Source organism: Pollachius pollachius, assembly GCF_949987615.1.
Source record: "Pollachius pollachius genome assembly, chromosome: 16".
In the NCBI taxonomy this organism is placed as follows: domain Eukaryota; kingdom Metazoa; phylum Chordata; class Actinopteri; order Gadiformes; family Gadidae; genus Pollachius; species Pollachius pollachius.
In genome coordinates this window covers 3,110,687-3,134,982 of record NC_136949.1, presented here as the reverse complement: position 1 = coordinate 3,134,982, position 24,296 = coordinate 3,110,687, and the positions used below count along the sequence as shown (strand labels likewise).

Genomic DNA, 24,296 nt, shown 5'->3' with positions numbered 1-24,296 from the left:
TGAGCTCCTGGTAAAGGGGGATCCAGCCGGAGTGATGCTGCTGTAGCACTCGGGTCCACCTGAAGTGTCCCGCAGCGCGTTAGCCATACGGGGCATCGTGTGGTCTCCAGGGGCCGGAGGAACACAGATGTGTTGATGTTCTGGCAATAAAATATAACTGGGATTTTTGATGAAGTGTATCGTGTCTTTATTGGCTGCCATGCAGACTGAGCCAGAAGTACTGCCTAACCCCACTGTGAGCCAGAAGTACTGCCTAACCCCACTGTGAGCCAGAAGTACTGCCTAACCCCACTGTGAACCAGAAGTACTGCCTAACCCCACTGTGAACCAGAAGTACTGCCTAACCCCACTGTGAGCCAGAAGTACTGCCTAACCCCACTGTGTGTGAACCAGAAGTACTGCCTAACCCCACTGTGTACCAGAAGTACTGCCTAACCCCACTGTGAACCAGAAGTACTGCCTAACCCCACTGTGAACCACAAGTACTGCCTAACCCCACTGTGAGCCAGAAGTACTGCCTAACCCCACTGTGAACCAGAAGTACTGCCTAACCCCACTGTGTGTGAACCAGAAGTACTGCCTAACCCCACTGTGAACCAGAAGTACTGCCTAACCCCACTGTGAACCAGAAGTACTGACTTACTCCACTGTGTGTGAACCACAAGCAATATGGTGTGTAGAGTCGACTCTACTGTGTGTGTGTGTGTGTGGGGCCCTTCTGTGTGTGACGGTGTGTCGGGTCTACTGTGTGTGTGTGTGTGTGTGTGTGTGTGTGTGTGTGTGTGTGTGTGTGTGTGTGTGTGTGTGTGTGAGAGAGAGAGAGAGACGGTGTGTGGGTCAGGGAGGGGGACCGCCTACCTGGGGTCTGGCTGGAGAACCATTTAATTCATTAGTTCTCCTTTAAGCCCCGCCCCCGCCCCTCCTCGTGACGCGCTGTACGATGCCAGATTTCTCCTCGCGCCGCCGTGGAACTTTGCGCCTCTCAAAGTTTCCGTTATCGAAATATCGTTGCGGACTCTACTTTACTTTACTTTAATCCGAAGAATGAGCCCGAAACCCCGCGGAGGACGAGGTGGTGCTCCTCCACCTTCCGATCGGTAAGAAGTCCTGTTCCTCGTTCCTTAGTTCAGATGAGTTAATATCGACTAACCTGCTATCATCTAACCCTCTTAAGGTTAATGTCGACTAACACGCAGAGAGATGACCTGGGATCATCTAACACTCTTACGGTTAATATCGACTATCACGCAGAGAGATAACCTGGAATCATCTAACCCTCTTAACACAGCTCTTAACTTTGTTAAGAATTAACTTGTAAGATGTGAAGACAGCTTCTGGTTAGAGGAGGACCCGGTGGTTTGGACCCACTGCGGGTTAATTATACTGGTTTCTTACTGGTTTCTGTGTCGCGCGGTCAAACCCGGCAATTAAGGTCAGCCTCTGCGACAAGGCGGCCAGTCACCCCATCACTCTCTAGTAGTGGGATTAGGCATGTACTGGGATCACTCTTTAGGACATGTACTGGGATTAGAACACGTACTGGGATCACTTTCTTCGACACGTACTGGGATTAGGACATGTACTGGGATTACTCTGTAGGACATATACTGGGATTAGGACATGTACTGGGGATGGACAGGGCCTGCTGAGTAGAGGAAGGGTGGGGGCTGTTAAAACTACTGTTAATTTAGTTTTGTTTCCACCCCATTATTTTCATGTGAACCAGTAGGAAGTCAACTCATTATCATTTGAACCAGTAGGAAATCAACTCATTATGATGTGAACCAGTAGAAAGTCAACTCATTATCATGTGAACCAGGTGGAAGTCAACTCATTATCATGTGAACCAGGTGGAAGTCAACTCACAGAGGAGACAGTTTTGATTTATTTAAAGGTGCACTTCCTAATATTTAAAACTTCTAAAATGTTTATGCTTTCAAAATGTTTTGCATGCTTCCTCTTTCAGCCTCATTAACGACATCAGCCCATCCTACCACAATGTTTGTATTAAGGCCATTGGTTTGTTTACGGTAGAGATAGACCGATATGGTTTTTTCAGGGCCGATACCGATTATTAGTAGTCAAGGGGGCCGATAACCGATATTTGTAGCCGATATTAATTTACAGACAAAGGGAAAAGATTGGCGTCAGAATTTTGAATAATACAAACTCCAACACTTAACTTCATTCATGAAGTTGTTTAATAAACACAACAGCTTATCAGATTTGCAACATAACACAATTTAAACAAATAAATGGCTCACTAAAATTTTCCTGAACTGAAATATTTATCTTTTACTTATCTTTCTTTTAAGTTCAAACAAAAACAAAAAGTGCAGGGTGTTCTAATGAAGTTAACTGAAAATTTAAATAAATATATAGTTCCCTAGTTAAACAGCCATTATTGCCCAACAGTTTTCTCTCAGACAGACGGTGCTCTGCTGTCAGTTTCTGAAGCACACACACACACACACACACACACACACACACACACACACTATTCTCTAGCCATCCCCTCATCGTGCTTCCCTGCAATAAAACTGAATTTTACTCTCTCTCTCTCTCTCTCTCTCTCTCTCTCTCTCTCTCTCTCTCTCTCTCTCTCTCTCTCTCTCTCTCTCTCTCTCTCACACACACACACCCTTCTTACTTTTATTACTGACTATTTCCCTATCAATATTATCAGCAACCTTGTTTCAAGTGATTCAACCGTTAAAAAACACTAAATAGCCTACAGCATCTTCACTTAAATAATCAGTGTTTATCATGGGCCTCACAGTAACGTTAGTAGTCGTGAGTTGTAGTTTCGCTACAGTCTGCTGAGCGTCTAGAGCCAGAGAAGGAGAAAGCGGACCGCTGGGCTAACGTTAGGACTAGGTTTCATTGAATTTGCTTTTTCTAGATGGTGCGTAGGTCACTAAATAAGCTATAGAACGATCTAGTTTGATACCGATATGTTGCCTTTATCCTTTTGGATGCATGCGTTCAATTTAATAAATGTTTTTTCATCGCTGAAGGTTTTTGCTAGCATGGCTCTATTTTTGGGTGTGATATGTGTTACCTAGATAGATAGATAGATGTTATTTAGATCTAGGCCTACATGAGAGCTGATAGGAAATGAGTCTTTGTTTAGCTTCTGGTTTGTCTTGCACATGTATGAAGCGGTTAGAACCATCATGTAGTACAGTATTCATCAGATCAGTCCTGGTCGACACTGTAGCATCCGCCAATAAACTGAAACACTTCATCAACTTTTCATTATAATATTGTGATGAAGAACATCTCAGGATTTCTAGAAATCTCTCAGGTCAGCAATGTCGTCATAGTTTACATTGAAACAATGCTGACTATTCCACAGGATCAGTGTAGGTTAGCTTCTCTGCTAGCGGTAGCTGTTACTGTATACCTTATCTACGGAAGCAGATATCGGGGGCATAGTCTACACAAAGGCTTATTTCATTAGGAAGGGTTTCTAAAGAAATAAGCTGCACTTCTCATACCTAAAGCCCAAAGCACAGTCATGTAGAATGGCTGCATTCATTAGCTGACTTCAAATTGAAAAGGTTTGTTTTTTGTTTGTCTGTCTTTTGGAATTCCAAAATTTCAAAGTCCATCAGTACCCTGATACCCTTCCTGGGCTACCTGGGGCTTCCACACATCCACTCCTCTGGATCCTTCTGTGCATTGGTTTGTGATTTACCAGAAATTAGATTTCAAGCTAAGAGAAACAACATCGGAATGTTCCGTTAGAAACAAACATTTCCAGGCCTTCATATTTCTATATTTTTCACAGCCGTATTGTACAGCTGTTTCAAACTAAACGTTTTCAGAAAGGCCAGTGTGGTATGTGTTGTGTGTGACATCACTTTACATTACTGCCAGTCCTGCTTTCAGGAAATCTGTCCAAATCTCTCATTAACCCCTTCCCTCCAACGAGCTCCTCCAACGTGTGTGTGTGTGTGTGTGTGTGTGTGTGTGTGTGTGTGTGTGTGTGTGTGTGTGTGTGTGTGTGTGTGTGTGTGTGTGTGTGTGTGTGTGTGTGTGTGTGTGTGTGTGTGTGTGTGTGTGTCACGTGATGAATACACTCCAGTGAAGTTCGATCGTAAGAGCAGATGTTTGTACATTCAATGAGGTTTGCATGTTAGTACCAACACACGTGTGTGTTTGTTAGCCTATCATTTCAATATATGTACACAATAGGACCCATGTACTATTTCTGTGCATTCTCAGGCCATCTAACAGCAACCCATCATACTTTTATTTTGAAAGGCAGTAGAAACGTCCAGTCAAATGGCAGACTCCCCTAACCCTCACGTCCTGTTTTACTTGACGACACACACAGAAAACAAGACCGCCTCACACTGAGGGCTGTCTGGACCTCCGGCGACCTGTCTACCGACTCCAGATGAGTCTCCTATCGCAGTTCAAAGTAAAAACTTAAACTGTTCGACCGTTGTGCCACACAGGTGGGAGCAATCTGCTGCAGATCACCTTTTTCCCCATTTTGTTTCATACATAATCAACTCATTAACAAACATAGTGTTCGGCTACTAGCCATGTTGGAGTAATAGACTAGCAATGAATTATGACGTTTGATGACGTCTTGAATTATCCTGTTTTTTCTGCATATTTTGTATGAATGCCGATATCGTTTGAGACATCATTTAACTTCACTCATTTGCATCTGCCTAACTTGTTTTTTAAGATAGCGGTGAAAGAAAGACAGACCATAAACCTGTCCTCAATATTTATACAGACTATATAATCTGGCCTTGAGGATTTAAAGTGATTGGCTGACGACAGCGGACAGTAGCATCCCCTCAGATCAGTGGATATTAGAGACATTCATATTGATATGGACAATGTCATTTAACACAACCCTTACATACGGGTATATCGGTAGAAATTGCCCCTCCTGATTGGTTTTTGGAGTCGCTTTCTACCCAATGACGGGCCGAGCCTCAAGCAGAGCGCCAGATGATCAGCAACACATCTGGCTCTTGTTATCCCAGGAATGCCGGGGTTTGGGAAGAAAGAATGAAAGCCAAAGGAAAACAGACCCTTCTGGAGGGTAGGGTTAGGGTTAGTTTAGAGGGTGAGAGGGTTAGGGTTAGTTTAGAGGGTGAGAGGGTTAGGGTTAGTTTAAAGGGTTAGGGTTAGGTTAGGGTGAGAGGGTTAGGTTTGAGGGTAAGGGTTAGGATAGGGTTAGGAGAAGGTTAGGGTTAGTTAGGATGAGGGTGAGAGGGTTAGGGTTAGTTTGGACAGTGAGGGTGAGAGGGTTAGGGTTAGTTTAGAGCAGGGGTCTCAAACTCAACTCTCCTGGGGGCCGCTGGAGGTAGAGTGGGTCAGGCTGGGCCGCATCAAGTATTCAACAAAAAAAAAGAAGCACAACTGAACCATTCTAAGTTAATGATCGGGCCATAATTAGATAACGTTGGCTATGTAATCGCTGACAACAGGGGACTTTTCATAGCGGTTGGTGGAAACCAGGACATTTTAGCTTCCTTTGGCTTTTGTCGGGACTCAGGACACGCAACTCAAAATTGGGACTGTCCCGGCAAAACCGACCATCTGGTCCCCCTATCACAAGTGATAAAAAAGCGTGGCAAGCCACTCAGCAAAAATGTGTGTTTGACAACAACACACTAACACTAAACTTTGTCAAGTAGGGGGCCACAAAATATCGTCCAGCGGGCCTCAATTGGCCCCCGGGCCGCGAGTTTGAGACCCCCGGTTTAGAGGGTGAGGCTTAGGGTTCAGAATCAGAAACTTTATTGATCCCTGGGGGGAGATTGTTTCGTTCCAGGTGCTCTGTGCAAATATAAATTACAACCATAGAAGATATGATTCTAAAATAAAAAATTATAAATAAAAGTAAGAATAAAGTAAGAAGTGGACATCTCTTAGTGGGTTATAATACAATATTTACATTCTGTTTTATGTGAGATTATCAGAGGGAGGAGTTTTAGATTTTAATGGCCACAGGAATTACTTCCTGTGGCGCTCAGTGGTGCATTTAGGAGCAATGAGTCTCTCACTGAAGGAACTCCTCTGTTTGACCAGAGCGTTGTGGAGAGGGTGAGAGCCATACTGCAGGATCGCCCGCAACTTCGACAGCATCCTCCTGTCGGACACTGCTGTCAAAGTGTCCAGCTCCACCCCCACAACATCACTGGCCTTCCTGATCAATTTGTTGAGCCTGTTGGCATCTGCTACTCTCAGTCTGCTGCCGCAGCACACAACAGCAAACAGAATAGCACTAGCCACCACAGACTCATAAAACATCCTCAGCATAGTCCGGCAGATGTTAAAGGAGCGGAGCCTCCTCAGAAAATAGACGCAGCACTGTCCCTTCTTGTAAAGGACTTCAGCGTTCTTAGTCCAGTCCAGTTTGTTATCGATGAACACCCCCAGATATTTGTAGTGTTCAAAGATGTCCACGTTTGACCCAGGATGGAAACTGGGGTAATTGGTGTCTTCTTGGATCTCCTCAGATCCACCACCAGCTCTTTGGTTTTAGTGGTGTTGAGCTGCTGGTGGTTCTGCTCACACCATGTGACAAAGGTGTCCACCACAGCCTTGTACTCAGCCTCCTCACCCTTACTGATACAACCAACGACAGCAGAGTCATCAGAGAACTTCTGGAGATGGCAAGACTCTGTGGTGTAAAGGGTGAAGAGGAAAGGAGAGAGGACAGTCCCTTGTGGGGCCCCGTTGTTGCTGACCACCGCAGCCGACACACAGTGTGGTCGGCCAGTGAGGTAATCCACAATCCAGGACACAAGGGGGGGATCCGCCAGCATCGCCGTCAGCTTGTCACCCAGTAGGGCAGGGCTGATGGTATTGAAAGCACTGGAGAAGTCCAAGAACGTGACCCTCACAGTGCTCCCTGGCTTGTCCAGGTGGGCGTAGACGCGGTTCAGCAGGTCGATGATGGCCTCCTCAACTCCAATCTGGGGCTGGTAGGCGAACTGGACGGGATCCAGGTACTGCCTGACCATAGGCCTGAGCTGCTCCAAGACGAGTCTCTCCAGGGTCTTCATGATATGTGACGTCGGTGCCACCGGTCGGTAGTCCGAGAAACCACTGGGCTGCGGCTTCTTAGGCACTGGAACGAGGCAGGACGTCTTCCATATCACAGGGACCTTGTGGAGGCTCAGGCTCATGTTGAAGACATGCGAAGGCGGGGAGTTTGCTCAGCTGTCTTCTTACATGAAGGTGTACTTATAGGGTTAGGTGAAGGTGAGGGCTAGGTCCAGTGGTGGTTCTAGACAAATTTGACTAGGGGGACCAACGAGGGGCAAATTATGTTTAAAGGTTATAAACTTTACTTTACTTTAAAATCATCCAACATTTAATTTGTTCAAGAGTTACATAACTTCACCAGTCTGTATTTTTCTGTCAAACTATCTTAAATTGATGGAGCTTATGGCCTAAATCATCAAAATCATATAAACATTTGTTTTGTACAAGCGTGCAAGAGATGTAGGGCCATAAAAATTTAAAAATTAAAAATACATTACAGGGTACAAAAACAGTGAGTTAATGTGAAAGAAAAACAACGAAGTGCAAAACGATGTGCCATTTCCTATTTATTTTTCTCAGTTTCGGAGAAACTGTACCCAAAGACAGAAAGGGTTATAGCAATTTCAAAGAGCTCAAAGAAAACTTCCCTGTTCTACTGTTCTTTCCTCATTTCATGGAAGCTGCTATTAGAAGAAAAAAAACGTGGGGACATGCATTACATTTCGTTGCATAACCATCCCTCCCTATTTAACACGGGCCAATAGCCTACTACTCTTTACTCAAATGTATTTGTTATCCCAATAAAGCAGCCGAAACGGATGAAAATACGTGGTTACGTCACAACATTGTGTAGCCTAGACCTAACAAGGATACTGATATTTGGATACCTGCTTCTGCTTCGATGAGTTTGCTTAGATATGATTATGTTTCTAAATATATCGAGGCCAGACATTTAGAAACGGAATTTCATTTTCAGTGGGAGGAACTACAGCAACACAGTTATGTGCAAGAACAATTAGTCACTGACAAAATGAAATAGTTTTGCTGACCTTCGACTCTTGCAACAGCAGAAGTCGTGGCTCCTTCCTGTAAAATCTTTGATTTATTTGGTCAGCACGGGGGAGGGGCGCTACTTGGGGGGGGGACATGTCTACAGGGGCACGGGTTAGGTTAGGGTGAGAGTGTAAGGGTTAGATGGTTAGGTGATGGTTAGAGGGTTAGGTTAGGGTTTGAGGGTCAGGGTGAGTGGGTTAGGGTGAGTGTTAGGGTTAGAGGGTGAGAGGGTTAGGCTACGGTGAGAGGGTTAGGGTTATACGGTTAGGGTGAGAGTGTTAGGGTTAGGTAAGGGTAAGAGGGTTAGGTTAGGGTTAGAGGGGTTAGGTTACGGTTAGGTCAGGGTGAGAGGGTTAAGTTACGGTGAGAGGGTTAGGGTTAGAGGGTTAGGTTAGGGTGAGAGTGTAAGGGTTAGGTGATGGTTAGAGGGTTAGGTTAGGGTTTGAGGGTCAGGGTGAGTGGGTTAGGGTGAGTGTTAGGGTTAGAGGGTGAGAGGGTTAGGCTACGGTGAGAGGGTTAGGGTTATACGGTTAGGGTGAGAGTGTTAGTGTTAGGTAAGGGTAAGAGGGTTAGGTTAGGGTTAGAGGGGTTAGGTTACGGTTAGGTCAGGGTGAGAGGGTTAAGTTACGGTGAGAGGGTTAGGGTTAAAGGGTTAGGTTAGGGTAAGAGGGTTAGGTTCGGGTGAGGGGGTTAGGTCAGGGTAAGAGGGTTAAGTTACGGTTAGAGGGTTAGGTTAGGGTGAGGGGGTTAGGTTAGGGTGAGAGGGTTAGGTTACGGTTAGGTGGTTGGTGGATCAACCCCTCACCCTCCCTTCTTCTTCTGCATCGTCTTCTTTCCAGCTGAGGACCCCCAACCCCCTCCCCCCCCCCCCCCGGCGATGCCACGGCCGTCTCTGATGTGACGATGGGACCCTACACCCGCGGGGCCCCCACAGTGTTCTTGTTAAGTCTGCTGTGGCCCCTGCTGCCCCCCGCGGCGGCGGACCCCAGCGGCGGCGTCCCCTTCATGGGGGGGAACTACGAGGGCCACCCCATGCTGTACTTCGACCGGGCCGAGGTGGAGGAGCTCCAGGCCCGGGCGTCCGGGACCCACCGGGACCTGGCCCGGAGGATCCGCCAGGCCGGGGAGGACATGCTGGAGCACCCTGAGGACTACCTGCCCCCCTGGAGCCCGGCCAGGTTCAGCGCCCGCTGGAACGAGGTGTACGGGAACAACCTGGGGGTGCTGTCCATGTTCTGCCTGCTGTACCCGCACCGCGCCGGGGCGCTGGACCTGGCCCGCGACTACATGGAGAGGATGGCCGCTCAGCCTAGTTGGTACTTTTTCTGCTTCTGCTTCGTTCTCTACCTCCACTGTCTGTATGAGCAACACCGGGAAGGAGCGTGGTGGAGACCCCCCGGTCCGAGGCACCGGGGTCCAGCCCGGACGTACGAAGCCCGCCTGTGGTTCCAAACCCGTCCTGCTCTTTAATGTATGTCAATGCCCTCTAAGTCCCTCTGGAATTGAAGCGTTGTAGTGACCGCCATCTCACAGGACCCGGCAATTCCGCTTCCTGAAGTCGTCTTCATCGACGACTGCAATATTCGGAGGAGGCTGTTCACCGCTGACCTAGGCTGGCAGGAACTGGTCTGGAGCTGAACTGACAGTAGCAAATAATTCTGTTTATAGAACTAACATAGAACCCTAGCTAACCTCCGTAGCATAGAATAGTAGCAAAGACCCAGACCCTGACCATAGGATAAAACTAGCATAGAACCCTAGCCTAGCACCGGGTAGCATTAAGATTGACACTGTTAATATCCATCGTTGCCATGGAAGCTATCGGACAAAGGGGATAATGTACGGCTTGTTTTTCGGTTGAAATGAAAGAAAGGTATCTGGAGAATTGACCTCTGAGGCAGTGGGGCCCTCTGCCTGCTCACCGGCCAATCAGAACGCAGGCCAGGGTTCACCTCCATCGCTGTCGGGGCCCACCAGGAGCCGGCTGCAGGAAATGTGTTCAGCAGCTGTAGGAGTCCTGAAGCAAAGCCCCCGTTGGGATGGAATGAGAGGCTCAGGTTTGAGGTCTAAGGCCCGTTACCTCAGTGGGAGGGGTGGAGGTTCAGGCGTAGAGACGTCTAGATGTTTAAGCAGCCATGAGGTATTGTTGAGCTGAGGGTTTGGAGGTTGAGGTCAGCGTACAGGTCTGGGTTTTGGCCAAAGACACATTTGTTAGCTTTCAAGCCTCTTTTTCTGTATTGCCTCACGGTTTGAAGAAATGCATTAATCTTTCTCTTCAGGCATTGAAGGGTAAACCTCCTGCCTTGCTGGGACGATAATCCCTCTGGAGTGGTTCAACATTTCTAATGCTGGCTTTCAATGCGTTTCCCTCCCATGGAATGCCTTCAGCGTCTGATAAAAGAAGGCTGCTGCTGCATGGCTAATCACTCCCACTGTTGGCTGGAAATGACTCTTGGATCTACTTGACGATGGGAGAATCTTGATAACGTAGTGAACATAGCAGCGTGTAGCTAAATAAGCACCACTCAACCACAGGTTTTGTTTGAAGAGTATGTATTCGTAGCTCTGTGATTTGTGGCTGGTCGGGTTAGGTATTGGGTGTTAGGGTTAGGTATTAGGTGTTAGGGTTAGGTATTGGGTGTTAGGGTTAGGTATTAGGTGTTAGGGTTAGGTATTGGGTGTTAGGGTTAGGTATTGGGTGTTAGGGTTAGGTATTAGGTGTTAGGGTTAAGTATTAGGTGTTAGCAGTGGTCGAGTTGTAAAAAAAAGCCAGGGGGATGCTGGATTTTAACTTTTAGGGACAGATAATTTGTGCTGATGACAGCGCATATGGTGGGAGACCAACGGTGTGATAATTATTATTATTATTATTATTATTATTATTACTATTATTATTATATATTTTATCCCCAAAAACACAGCTGATCGGACACATCACACGATTCGGAGGCACGCGTCACATTTAAGGATTTTAAAAACTGATTCTTATTCTATTTTTTCAAAAATGCATTCGGCAGAGAAGGGAGACTAGCGTTGCTCACGGGTTGGAGAGAAAGGGAGAAAAGGGGACAGAGTTGTCTGCGGAAGCGATGTCTGAGATGCAGAGAAAGCTTCACGCTACCAGTGTCTGTCTCGTACGGTGTGGAATGAGAGCTCGTGAAGGCACTATCGCGCAAGTACGCAGGCACGCCGCAAGCGTGCCTGCGTACGTGCGCAATAGCATACTGCCCGAGAATGCAGTAACGCTGTCAAATCTGTCCCTGGGAAAAGTAACGTTGCGCCGAATTGAAAAAGGAAACCGCTATAATGAAATAGAGGTAATATTTCCACATTAATTGATAACATAACAGGGGATGGGAAGGGGGGATGGCTGTTTAAGAAGGGGGATGATTTTGATCATTTTAATTCCAAAGCGGGATGCCATCCCCCCTCAACTCGAGTGCTGGGTGTTAGGGTTAGGTATTAGCTGTTAGGGTTAGGCATGAGGCGTTAGGCTAAGGGCTGCACCGTGATGTATTTCCAGGTATCAGACCACCCTGACGTCCACCTTCATCTCCACTAAGACTCCAGTATGGAGGAGCAGATGGCAGCAGAGCCTTGTGTACACACACAGGAGTGAAGTGCTCTGTGTGCTTTGGCAGAGGTTAGGGTTAGGGTACCAGAGGTACACTGGTGATGACCTGCGTCAAGTTCTCCTGTCGGGGCTGAGGCGCTGCAAGCGCGGCGATAAGGCTCAACAACCCCGCTGGAGGTCTGGAGTCCTTCTGCGGGATGGAACAGGACTTACAGGAGCAGTACTAAAAGACTCTTTTATCCAAAGCCACTTAACGTTTCTCTCTTTTAGATGTGCGATCGCTGTGAAGTATGGACATGGATTAAATACGTACTCAATAATGAACCATGCAATTATAGATATTTTCATAGGTGCTATGATAATTACTAACTCGAATGAATGAAAGGAAACCAACCCCCCCCCCCCCCCCAGGAGTAGATTCCTGGGGGTGCAGTATAAGCCCATGTTGAAAGGGGAGCCTTCAGCCCCTCTGATACATGCGGACGGTCCTGGGAGACGGACGCAGAGCGGATGTGCTCATGCCCATGGCCTGTCTTTGATATTCCCTGGGAAGGGAAGCGTATTCCGCTCTGTGTGCAGAGGCAGAATCAGACGGTCTGAAGGGGAAGCGTTGGTGTCCTGAAGGGCTCGTCTTGGTGCTGTGTGCTTTTACCAAACCTCCAACCGTGGTTTAAGAAACATCTGAAATCAATCCCTTTTTATGCTTGTCTCTATTTAATTAAGATACTTCCAAGAAAACACCTTTTCTTTATTTACCACGGAAACCATTTGCTACTTTACAAAAGAGAAGAGTCAGCTGTTTCTAACTTTTAAAAGACGTTTAGTTTCATCTCCATGCACACCAGGCAGATTTACAGCGTTCTAAAACGCTACCTGCCTAGTGTTTTTACAATTCAAAAGAGAACACGGATATTAAAACTCTAATTACAAGGTTTGGCGGAGGAAATTAAACTTTTTACGCGTTTCCTGATTGCTGATGGCAAATTAAAACGAAGCTTTTTGCAGCACATGTGTTGGAATCTCAGCCTCCCAGTTTGGCTTCAGTGGAGCAAATATTTGTGTTGGAAATATTCTGTGTCGATTGAAGTTTCATCTGGCTTATTCTAATGGTAAATTAATTATATCGGGAAGGCTCAGGAGAAAGAACATGTTGTCTACTCAAGGGTTGTTGAGTAGACTAGAGCAGGATGCCTCCTAACCCCTACCTGATCCTTAAAGTCTAGCAGGTCCCATGTTCCCTGCCTGGGTCAAAGAGCTTCCTCTCCTCTCCTCTCCTCTCCTCTCCTCTCCTCTCCTCTCCTCTCCTCTCCTCTCCTCTCTTCTCTTCTCTCTCCTCCTCTTCTATCCTCTCCTCTTCTCTCTTCTCTCTCCTCCTCTCCTCTCTTCTCTATCCTCCTCCTCCTCTCCTCTTCTCTCCTCTCCCCTCTTCTCTCTCCTCCTCTCCTCTCCTCTCCTCTCTTCTCTCTCCTCCTCTCCTCTTCTATCCTCTCCTTTCCTCTCCTCTCTCCTCCTCTCCTCTCTTCTCTATCCTCCTCCTCCTCTCCTCTTCTCTCCTCTCCCCTCTTCTCTCTCCTCCTCTCCTCTCCTCTCTTCTCTCTCCTCCTCTCCTCTTCTATCCTCTCCTTTCCTCTCCTCTCCTCTTGTCTCCTCTCCTCTCCTCTCCTCTCTTCTCTCATCTTTGGCTCCTCTGCTTTCTTCTACCCTTCCTTCCACTCCTCTGCTCTACTCTTGTCTCCTCCCCTCTCCTCTTGTCTCCTCTGCTCTCCTCTCCTCTCTCCTCTCCTCTCCTTCCTCTGCTCTCCTCTCCTCTTGTCTCCTCTCGTCTCCTCGCCTCTCATCTCCTCTCCTCATCTCCTCTCCCCTTGTCTCCTCCAGGCTCCTCTCCTCATCTCCTCTCCCCTTGTCTCCTCCAGGCTGGTGAAGGACGCTCCCTGGGACGAGGTCCCGGTCGCCCACTCCCTGACGGGCTTCGCCACGGCGTATGACTTCCTGTTTGAGTTCCTGAGCCAGGCTCAGCAGGAGCACTTCCTGCAGGTGATCGGCAACGCCACGCGCCTGATGTACGAGAAGTCGTACGTGCGCGGCTGGGGCTTCCAATACCTCCACAACCACCAGCCCACCAACTGTGTGGCCCTGCTGACGGGCAGCCTGGTGTACATGACCCAAGGTACAGAGACCTCCCGCTAACCTTAACCTAACCCCTCCAACCTGTATCCCCACCGGTCTGCTGAGACCACCTGCTGTTTAACCTTGCCAACCCCATCCCACTGGTAAACTGGGGCTGGTAAACAATTCTTAATGGTGACCTAAAGTTGGATTTCACCCAGTACTCCAAAACAATATTTCTTGAAATATCAAAATAGTGTCACACTAAAACTATTCCTATGGAAAAATGTGTCAGACTATAAATTCATGATTCATAAACAGCTCAGCTCTGTCTCCATCCCCTCCTGGTCAAATGTTCCCACGGCGACGGGAGGCGAGCGTTTCCTCTCTGGGAAGAAAATGTTGTCCGTCTGAAACCTCCGTTCAGTCACCAGCCCAGGACCTCGACCCCCTCACTCCCCATTCCGCCATCCTCTCCCGTTTATCAAAGCCTCGCATCAGATGGAGCTGCAGACCGGGGGTCATTCCCTGCTCCTTGAAAAATGTTCAGCTGTCCGTTGTTATGTTGGTGTGTTGGAAAGAAAGAATACAAACCTTTAAAGGCACTGCGAGAGAAAGATAGCTGGTCTTACTTAAGGACAGATGGTCTAACTTAAAGATGGTCTTACCTTAAGATAGATAGTCTTACTTAAAGACGGTCTTAATTAAAGATAGACGGTCTTTCTTAAAGATAGATGGTCTTACTTAAAGATGGTCTTACCTTCTGATAGATGGTCTTACGTAAAGATGGTTTTATTTAAAGATTGTCTAAGTTAAAGAAAGATTGTTGAAGTTAAAGATGGATGGTCTAAGTTAAAGATGCATGGTCTAAGTTAAAGATGGATGGTCTTAATTAAAGATGGATGGTCTTATTAAAGATGTTTATAATTAAAGATAGCTGGTCTAAGTTAAAAACATATTATGTTTGTGTGTTGGGCAGAGAGAGGCGGTAGGGCAGTTGTGAAAGGTCTGGCCTCTACTTGAGTACGATTGGATGAGGGATTAGATTCCTGGCACAAAGAGGCGGCCTTTAGGGCCTTGAATCTGTCTGGGCGCTGGGCTGAAGGCTCCTAAGGGCTTTTCCTTCTCTCTGTGGACGACAAGGAAAGAAAGAATGTCAGCAACAAAGAAAGAATACAAACAGGTTTAAACGCACTGAAAGGTCTATTCAGAAAGTCAGTTGGTTTTTAAACATTTTTTTCTTTCTTTTCATCCATGGAAAAGGTTTTCTACGTCGACCAGTTCCCGATCGGGCCTGGGGGAGGAGGGTTTCTCTGAGCCAGCAATTGCTGTTCTTTTTGTTTGTTTTTTTGTTTGTCTGTTTTTTTTTGGGTTGTGAAATTATCTTAGATGTCTGGGAACGCCTCATTCCTTCCCTCTGCCTGACCCCTGAAGGACTCCTGGCCCCTTCTCATCCGTCCCTGGTTTTACTCTCGGCCTTTCACCCTTAACACAAGCCCCGTCGCCGTGGTAACCAAGACTGAGGTGTTCTTCATCGGCCTGCGTGTCAATATCCATCCCTAGTTGATGACCCCATGACACGTACAGGCTAATACTACCATGTGAAGACGTCTCGGACTGAAGCCCAGCAGCCCCGCAACGTCTAACGTCAGGGACAGACGGGGGTCTGGGGTTCAGGGACAGACGGGGTTGAGGGAGTAGACGGGAGCATTCCGATGCAGGTGTCTGCACGTCTTGGCTCCCAGACAGATGTTTCATCGGACTGGTTACCCATAATCCACCTGGGGACGACTGGCCTCTTGTTTGATACCATTTTGATATTTTAGGGAAAGCGGAAACATTGATGATTGATGATTGAAAAATTCGAGTCATTTGTGCAAGTGAGAAATAATTATATTTATTCCTTGTTTATTATTGAAATGAGTTATTTTCAAGTATTTCCGTTTGTCTGCTTAAGCACTGAGCCAACCTCGTTCCACTCATCGGCTTACCTTTCTGGGGGAGCGGTCGGGTTTAGTTTCTGCTAGGGTTAGGGGTAGCCAACTAGCTCTCAGTTCCAACTGAAGCCATATACTTGTTTGGTCCGCGATCATCTAGAACCCTGACAATTTGTGATCGAATTGATTGACTGAGCTATTATCTGCTAGCCACAAGGCTAAGTTGCCCCATGCCAGGCAAGCCACATTACGTAGCAATGTAGTTATATTAGCATTAGCACTGTGTTTTTCTACTGCTGCTGTGCTATTGCAACAAACAAATTTCTCCTACGGGGGAAAATAAAGTTGTATCGTATTATCTGCTAATTAGCCTCATCATTAGTCGGCCACATTGTGTTATGGTTTATCTATTGGGCTAACAAGATCATTAATCAGCAACATTGAGGTTATTTGCTTGCTATTGGACTAACTAACCAGATCAATAATAAGCAACATTGAGGTTATCTGCTTGCTATTGGGCTAGCCCCATCATCTCGGCCTCTGATAACATATATATTATCATTATTGTGGGGTTTCCCACAGACCGGTTCCTGGGAAACCAGTGGTAGCACAGAACCAGCAGGGAGTTGAGAAAATTGCAGTGTGTGTGTGTGTGTGTGTGTGTGTGTGTGTGTGTGTGTGTGTGTGTGTGTGTGTGTGTGTGTGTGTGTGTGTGTGTGTGTGTGTGTGTGTGTGTGTGTGAAGAATAGAATTTCTAAAGCATAGTTTCGACTTCATTTCTTTGGATGTTTACAAAGGACGGTCCAACTTAAAGATAGGCGGTCCTACTTAAAGATAGACGGTCCAATTTAAAGATAGACGGTCCAACTTAAAGATAGAGGGTCAAACTTAAAGATAGACGATCTAACTTAAAGATAGGCGGTCTAACTTACAGATAGAGGGTCAAACTTAAAGATAGAGGGTCAAACTTAAGATAGGCGGCCTAACTTAAAGATAGGCGGTCTTACTTAAAGACAGACGGTCTAACTTAAAGATAGGCGGTCTAACTTAAAGATAGGCGGTCTAACTTAAAGATAGAGGGTCAAACTTAAAGATAGACGTCTAACTTAAAGATAGACATCTAACTTAAAGATAGACGGTCTAACTTAAAGCTAGGCGGTCTAACTTAAAGATAGGCGGTCTAACTTAAAGACAGACGGTCTAACTTAAAGATAGACGTCTAACTTAAAGATAGACGGTCTAACTTAAAGCTAGGCGGTCTAACTTAAGATAGGCGGTGTCTAACTTAAAGACAGACGGTCTAACTTAAAGACAGACGGTCTAACTTAAAGACAGACGGTCCAATAGTACTGCTAGTTCTGACCGTCTCCTAGGTAACGCAGGCTGGGCGGGGTCTGGCAGAGACCGGCTGTTCGGGTCAAATGGGAGTTTGTGTTTGGTGGCAAATAGCTAACCCCCCAGGTGACACAGACCCAGTAACACTGCCGCCATGTAAACCCATAGACTGGGTGGAAACCACTACCACCACTTCTCAAAGACCTGCGGCTGTGTGCGGTCATTATGTGGTCCCAGTTCCCATAGTAAACTCTGTGTGTGTGTGTGTGTGTGTGTGTGTGTGTGTGTGTGTGTGTGTGTGTGTGTGTGAGACAGAGAGAGGCCCTTGTCCCCTAGCATCATATTTTCCTAGTGGTCTGAGCCCCTCTGCTGTGTTCAGAGAGAAAGGCCTTTTCACTAGCACTCTTTCTTTAGACGCGTTTCTTTAGACACGCTTGTTTTTATTACAGCTATGAACTGTTAATAAACGTTTGAAAGGGACATTAAAAGAGAAGCTTTGCTATATTTCGATAATGAACAGAAGACCTCAACGAGCTCATGCTAGCTGGACAGCTAGCGGTTTCTGCTCTTGAGCCTGCGGACTCGTACTCGCGTCCCAGGTTACATCACGCTCAACAACATCCCCTCTGACTAGCAACTAATCATTCCAATGTGTTATTTATCTTCCACTCTGTCCGCTTCTGATCTGGATTGGTTTGCTCTCTGGAGTGTAAGCAGGTTTTGTGTTGTTCCTTGTTGCTCCAAATGTCTGCTTTGATAGTCCTCCTCCTGTAAATCGCTTTGGATTACAGTCTGCTTACTGACTCCACGGGAATGTGATGTAAATACACCACGGCCGCCTGCTGTACCCGTGAGAAGCTACAGGTCTCTAACCCCTCTCGCCCTCCTCCTCCTCCTGCTCCCTCCTCCTCCCCCCTCCCTCTCCTCCTCCTCCCCCTCCCTCTCCTCCTGCTCCCTCCTCCTCCCCCCTCCCTCTCCTCCTCCTCCCCCTCCCTCTCCTCCTCCTCCCCCTCCCTCTCCTCCCCTCCTCTCTGCTCCCCCTCCTCCTCCTCTTTGCTCCCCCCTCCCTCTCCCCCTCCTCTCTCTCCTCCTCCTCCTCTCTGCTCCCCCTCCTCCCCCTCCTCCTCCTCCCCCCTCCCTCTCCCTCTCCTCTCTGCTCCCCCCTCCCCCTCCTCCTCCTCCTCCCCCCTCCCTCTCCCTCTCCTCTCTGCTCCCCCCTCCCCCTCCTCCTCCTCTCTGCTCCCCCTCCCCCTCCTCCTCCTCCCCCTCCCTCTCCCTCTCCTCTCTGCTCCCTCCCCCTCCTCCTCCTCTCTGCTCCCCCCTCCCCCTCCTCCTCCCCCTCCTCCTCCTCCTCCTCCTCCTCCTCCCCCCTCCCTCCCCCTCTCCTCTCTGCTCCCCCTCCTCCTCCTCCTCCCCCAGGCTACCTCCAGGAGGCGTACGTGTGGGCGAAGCAGGCGCTGTCTGTGATGGAGAAGTCCATGGTGCTCCTGCAGGAGGTGACGGACGGCTCGGTGTACGAGGGCGTGGCGTACGGCAGCTACACCACCCGCTCCCTCTTCCAGTACATCCACCTGGTCCAGAGGCACTTCTCCATCGGACACTTCCACCACCCATGGCTGCTGCAGCACTACGCTTTCATGTACCGCACCATCCTGCCTGGTAGGCTCCTCCTCCTCCTCCTCCTCCTCATTTACCGCACCATCCTGCCTGGTAGGCTCCTCCTCCTCCTCCTCCTCCTCCTCCTCCTCCTCCTCCTCCTCCTCCTCCTCCTCCTCCTCATGTACCGCACCATCCTGCCTGGTAGGCTCCTCCTCCTCCTCCTCCTCCTCCTCCTCATGTACCACACCATCCTGCCTGGTAGGCTCCTCCTCCTCCTCCTCCTCCTCATGGTAGAGGGGGAGGAGCAGGAGGAGGTGCAGGGGGGAGGAGGCCCTTCACAGCCTGTCTCTTTGGACCAGCCTGTCTCTCTGATAGCAGCCTGTCTCTCTGGTAGAAGCCTGTCTATCTGGACCAGCCTGTCTCTCTTAGCAGCCTGTCTCTCTGGTAGCAGCCTGTCTCTCTGGTAGCAGCCTGTCTCTCTGGTAGCAGCCTGTCTCTGGTAGCAGCCTGTCTCTCTGGACCAGCCTGTCTCTCTGGACCAGCCTGTCTCTCTGGACCAGCCTGTCTCTCTGGACCAGCCTGTCTCTCTGGTAGCAGCCTGTCTCTCTGGTAGCAGCCTGTCTCTCTTAGCAGCCTGTCTCTCTTAGCAGCCTGTCTCTCTGGTAGCAGCCTGTCTCTGGTAGCAGCCTGTCTCTCTTAGCAGCCTTTCTCTCTGGTAGCAGCCTGTCTCTCTGGTAGCAGCCTGTCTCTGTGGACCAGCCTGTCTCTCTGGACCAGCCTGTCTCTCTTAGCAGTCTGTCTCTCTTAGCAGCCTGTCTCTCTGGTAGCAGCCTGTCTCTCTTAACAGCCTGTCTCTCTGGTAGCAGCCTGTCTCTCTTAGCAGCCTGTCTCTCTTAGCAGCCTGTCTCTGTGGACCAGCCTGTCTCTCTGGACCAGCCTGTCTCTCTGCTAGCAGCCTGTCTCCAGGGCGTTCCTAACGGGACCCTCGCTGTCTCCTCAGGCTTCCAGAGGACGGTGGCCATCGCCGACTCCAACTACAACTGGTTCTACGGCCCCGAGAGCCAGCTGGTCTTCCTGGACCGCTTCGTGATGCGCAACGGCAGCGGCAACTGGCTGGCGGAGCAGATCTACCAGAACCGGGTGACGGAGGGACCCGGGGTGAGGGGGAAAGGCCAGCGCTGGTGCACCCTGCACACGGAGTTCATCTGGTGAGAGAGAGATCCTGTAGACCCTGTAGACCCTGGAGACCAGGTCCTCTGGGGAGAGAGAGACCCTGTAGACCCTGTAGACCCTGGAGACCAGGTCCTCTGGGGAGAGAGAGACCCTGTAGACCCTGTAGACCCTGGAGACCAGGTCCTCTGGGGAGAGAGAGACCCTGTAGACCCTGTAGACCCTGGAGACCAGGTCCTCTGGGGAGAGAGAGACCCTGTAGACCAGGGCTGCCCAATTTGGGGCCCGCGGGCCAAACTTGGCCCGCGGGCCCCAAATTGGTGATACATTGTGATACATTGATGGTAGTGTGGCGCTGTTGAGCTCCTATCCAGTTCAGCCGCCTCCCACATATTTGACTAAATATACTGTAAATTTTGGCCCACGAGCCTCCCCACGATTACATTTTGGCCCTCCACTGGGAAGAATTTGGGCCCCCCTGCTGTAGACCCTTCAGACTCAGGTCCTCTGGGGAGGGGGCATGGAGGGGATACTGAGAGAGGGGTAAAGTGAAGTATAAATAAACTACCTTTTGTTTATCTAGTTAAAATGATTTCTTTGTTTCTTTATTGATTGACTTGGATAATGAAGTGACCTGGGTCCTGGTGTTTCCACCGTACAGCTGATGTGTCTATCATAATGTATTGATGGTCCTCTCTGTCCCTGGCCACCTGCAGGTACGACCCCAGCCTGACGGCCACGCCCCCCCCTGACTTCGGCACTCCCCAGCTGCACCACTTCCAGGACTGGGGCGTGGTCACCTACGGCAGCGCCCTCACCGCCGACACCAACCACTCCTTCCTGTCCTTCAAGGCGGGCAAACTGGGCGGCCGCGCCATCTTCGACATCGTCCACCAGAACAAGTACCGGGAGTGGGTGAAGGGCTGGAGGAACTTCAACGCGGGCCACGAGCACCCCGACCAGAACACCTTCACCTTCGCGCCCAACGGCGTGCCCTTCATCACCGAGGCGCTGTACGGGCCCAAGTACACCCTGCTGAACAACGCGGTGCTGTTCGGCCCCGCGGCGGCCGCCGGGGACTGCTTCGGGCCCTGGGCCGGCCAGGTCACGGAGGCCTGCAACTCCAAGTGGCTGCGCTACAAGGAGGGTCTGGCGGCGGACGCCCAGGCCAGCGTGGAGGCGGCCATGCAGCGGCAGGGCCTGGTGTTTGTCCGCGGGGAGGCCCGGTCCTCCTACAGCCCCGAGCTGAAGGTCCGCAGCTTCCAGAGGAACCTGCTGCTGCTGCACCCCCAGCTGCTGGTGGTGGTGGACCACGTGGAGCTGGAGCCGGACAGCCCCACGCGCGCCATGAGCGCCTTCTTCCACAACACGGACGCGCCCTTCCGGGCGGCCGAGGTGGACGGTGTGCACGGAGCCTCCATCAGGCACGGCCAGGACTCCTACAAGATGTTCTGGATGGACGACACGGGCTTCAGCGACAAGGGGCAGCTGGGGTACTGGGGCTACCCCAGGGGGTACCCCTACAATGGCTCCAACTACGTGAACGTGACCATGCCGCTGAGGTACCCTCGCACCCGGGTGGCCTACGTCTTCTTCGGCCCGGGCGTGGTCGTGAGGAGCTTCAGTCTGCGCGGGGACGCGGAGCGCGTGGACCTGTACCTGTCCACACAGGACCACAGCTACACGGTGTACCTGCTGACCGCCGAGGCCACCAGCAAGCCGCTGTTCGCCATGGTGCTGGTGGACCAGAAGAAGGTGGTGTTCGAGAAGACGCCGGCGGCGGCGGACACACCGCCGCCGACGGAGGTGGAGGAGTACGTCAACGTGGTGGAGGACAACCTCCAGCACGCCATGCCCGTCTTCCAGCAGATGGAGAGGCACATCCTGGGCCGGGTGCTGAACTCGGCCAGCTTCCGCAAGACGGCCGAGCGCCTGCTGCAGTTCTCTGACAAGAAGCGGACGGAGGAGGTCATCCAGAAGATGTTCACCATGTCCAAGAAGCAGGGAAAGGGCAAGGGCGGCAAGAAGGTCAACATGGCCGACAAGCTCTCCGAGAGCCTGCCCGACATCTTCGCTCAGGTGGAGCTGAGCGAGAAGAAGGAGCGGCAGAAAAGCCCGCGGCACGTCTCCGAGGACGCCGAGGAGGGCGACGGAGACTCGCGGGCCTTCATCGAGTACGTCGACAACCGCAAGAACCGCAAGGACGCCTCCGTGAAGGGCCGCAAGTTCAAGGAGGTCGAGGTGGCGCCCACCTCGGCGGGGGGCAGTGGCGGCCCGCCCGCCGTGGCCACCTACATCAGACTGTTCCTGGTGGTGAACATCAGCACCTTCTTCCTCCTGCTGGCCGCCATGCTGCTGGGGCTGCCCAAGCCCCGCAGCCGGCGCCTCCAGAAGGGCTTCTACGGCCTGCTGCTGGTAGACAGCATGGTGCTGCTCTACCTCTACTCCTCCTGCTCCCGCGCGCAGTGCTGATGTCATCAGTGTGCGACGCGGGCCCCCCCCCGGGGGGGAGGTGACGATCCCAGAAGGGATGTTGAGATGCGTGCGCCGCAACCAGGAGGGGCTGTGTTTGTCACCACAGTCTGGTTCCCAGAGCTCCGGATGTCTCGAGGTCAGGATGGGGCGGGAAAAGGCCCCGGGATAAGGGTGTCAGGCCCTGGACCAGCGCGCCCCTCCCAGAGTCGTTACCAGGGGAACCAGAACGGGATGCTGAGGAGTGATCCACAAGGTGACCCGGTCACCTGGTGAAACGCGGTGGGACCTTAAGCAGCCATGACAACCGATTCAAATCCGTACCGACCTCACCAGGGGAGTTTCCCCCCCAGTTGGGTCAATCCGCTGTCAGGCTAGTCAGCCCTCATTCAGTTTGACCATTCAGCCTTACCACTTATCCTGCGCCTGACTGGGAGGTTCTTACTGGGAGGTTCTTACTGGGAGGTTCTTACTGGGAGGTTCTTGATACTCCGGCACATCAAATGAAGGGCCGGCTGAGGTGTCTTGCTCAAGGGCAGTCCTCATGTCTCCTTCAGGCCCCTGATGTGTCCTCCAGGCCCTCATGCCTCCTCCAGGCCCTCATGCCTCCTCCAGGCCCTCATGTCTCCTTCAGGCCCCTGATGTGTCCTCCAGGCCCTCATGCCTCCTCCAGGCCCTCATGCCTCCTCCAGGCCCTCATGTCTCCTCCAGGCCCTCATGTCTCCTTCAGGCCCTGATGTGTCCTCCAGGCCCTCATGCCTCCTCCAGGCCCTCATGCCTCCTCCAGGCCCTCATGCCTCCTCCAGGCCCCTGATGTGTCCTCCAGGCCCTCATGCCTCCTCCAGGCCCTCATGTCTCCTCCAGGCCCTCATGCCTCCTCCAGGCCCTCATGCCTCCTCCAGGCCCTCATGCCTCCTCCAGGCCCTCCTCTGTCCTCCAGGCCCTCATGCCTCCTCCAGGCCCTCATGTCTCCTCCAGGCCCCTGATGTCTCCTCCAGGCCCTCATGCCTCCTCCAGGCTCTCCTCTGTCCTCCAGGCCCTCATGCCTCCTCCTGGCCCTCCTCTGTCCTCCAGGACTTCATGTCTCCTCCAAGCCCCTGATGTCTCCTCCAGGCCCTCCTCTGTCCTCCAGGACTTCATGCCTCCTCCAGGCCCCTGATGTCTCCTCCAGGACTTCATGTCTCCTCCAGGCCCAAGGGCGTAGGAACCGGGGGGGACGGAGGGGACGTGTCCCTTCTAATATCGGAGACAGGCGCATTTGTCCAACCTAAAAATTATACCGGATCTGTCAGGTTTCCGATGTGTCCCCCCAAATGTTAAACTCATTCCTACGCCCCTGTCCAGGCCCTCCTCTGTCTTCCAGGAATTCATGTCTCCTCCAGGCTCCTCATGCCTCCTCCAGGCCCTCATGTCTCCTCCAGTACACTGATGTCTCCTCCAGGCTCCTCATGTCTCCTCCAGGCCCTCATGCCTCCTCCAGGCCCTCCTCTGTCCTTCAGGCCCTCATGTCTCCTCCAGGCCCTCCTCTGTCCTCCAGGCCCTCATGTCTACTCCTGGCCCTCCTCTGTCTTCCAGGCCCTCATGTCTCCTCCAGTACACTGATGTCTCCTCCAGGCCCTCCTCTGTCCTCCAGGCCCTCATGTCTCCTCCAGTACACTGATGTCTCCTCCAGGCCCCTGATGACCTCCAGGCTCCTGATGTCTCCTCCAGGCACCTGATGAGTCTCATCAGTCTCATCCTCCTGTAATTGAGATGCAACATATCTAGGTTATCCCTTAGAACACGTAAACATGTGTATATATACGGAAAAAACATGATCTATTTTTGTGATGTTGTTTTTTTGTATTGGGTATTAAAATGATAACATGCCTATGAGTTGGTGGCGACTTTGCTTCTTTTGGGTGATTGGTGGTGAACGAATTCAAGCATTGAGAAAGCCAAAGACCTCCTTCAATCAGTGGACACGTAACATTGTATTAATGAATCCTATGATCGGTCTTTCAGTAACCACACACACACGCAGA

At 50.6% G+C, this 24,296-nt stretch overlaps 1 protein-coding gene across 3 annotated transcripts; it reads left to right on the top strand.

The window, feature by feature from the left end:
- The first annotated feature begins 944 nt into the window (after window positions 1–944).
- dse (dermatan sulfate epimerase) lies at window positions 945–24,134 on the top strand. Of its 3 annotated transcripts, XR_013812552.1 has the most exons (7): window positions 945–1,097; window positions 8,919–9,395; window positions 13,567–13,820; window positions 18,451–18,690; window positions 19,631–19,838; window positions 20,517–22,810; window positions 22,888–24,134. XR_013812552.1 is itself a non-coding variant. In XM_079754099.1 (6 exons), exons 2-6 carry the CDS (start codon window positions 8,983–8,985, stop codon window positions 22,270–22,272), a joined length of 2,871 nt encoding a protein of 956 aa, XP_079610225.1. In that variant the 5' UTR covers window positions 945–1,097; window positions 8,919–8,982; the 3' UTR covers window positions 22,273–24,134. The 3 variants fall into 3 exon arrangements, 2 of the variants coding, with proteins under 2 accessions (XP_079610225.1, XP_079610226.1); XM_079754099.1 differs by having other exon boundaries at window positions 20,517–24,134; XM_079754100.1 differs by lacking the exons at window positions 945–1,097; window positions 8,919–9,395 and adding an exon at window positions 9,473–9,550 and having other exon boundaries at window positions 20,517–24,134.
- The last annotated feature ends 162 nt before the right edge of the window (window positions 24,135–24,296 follow it).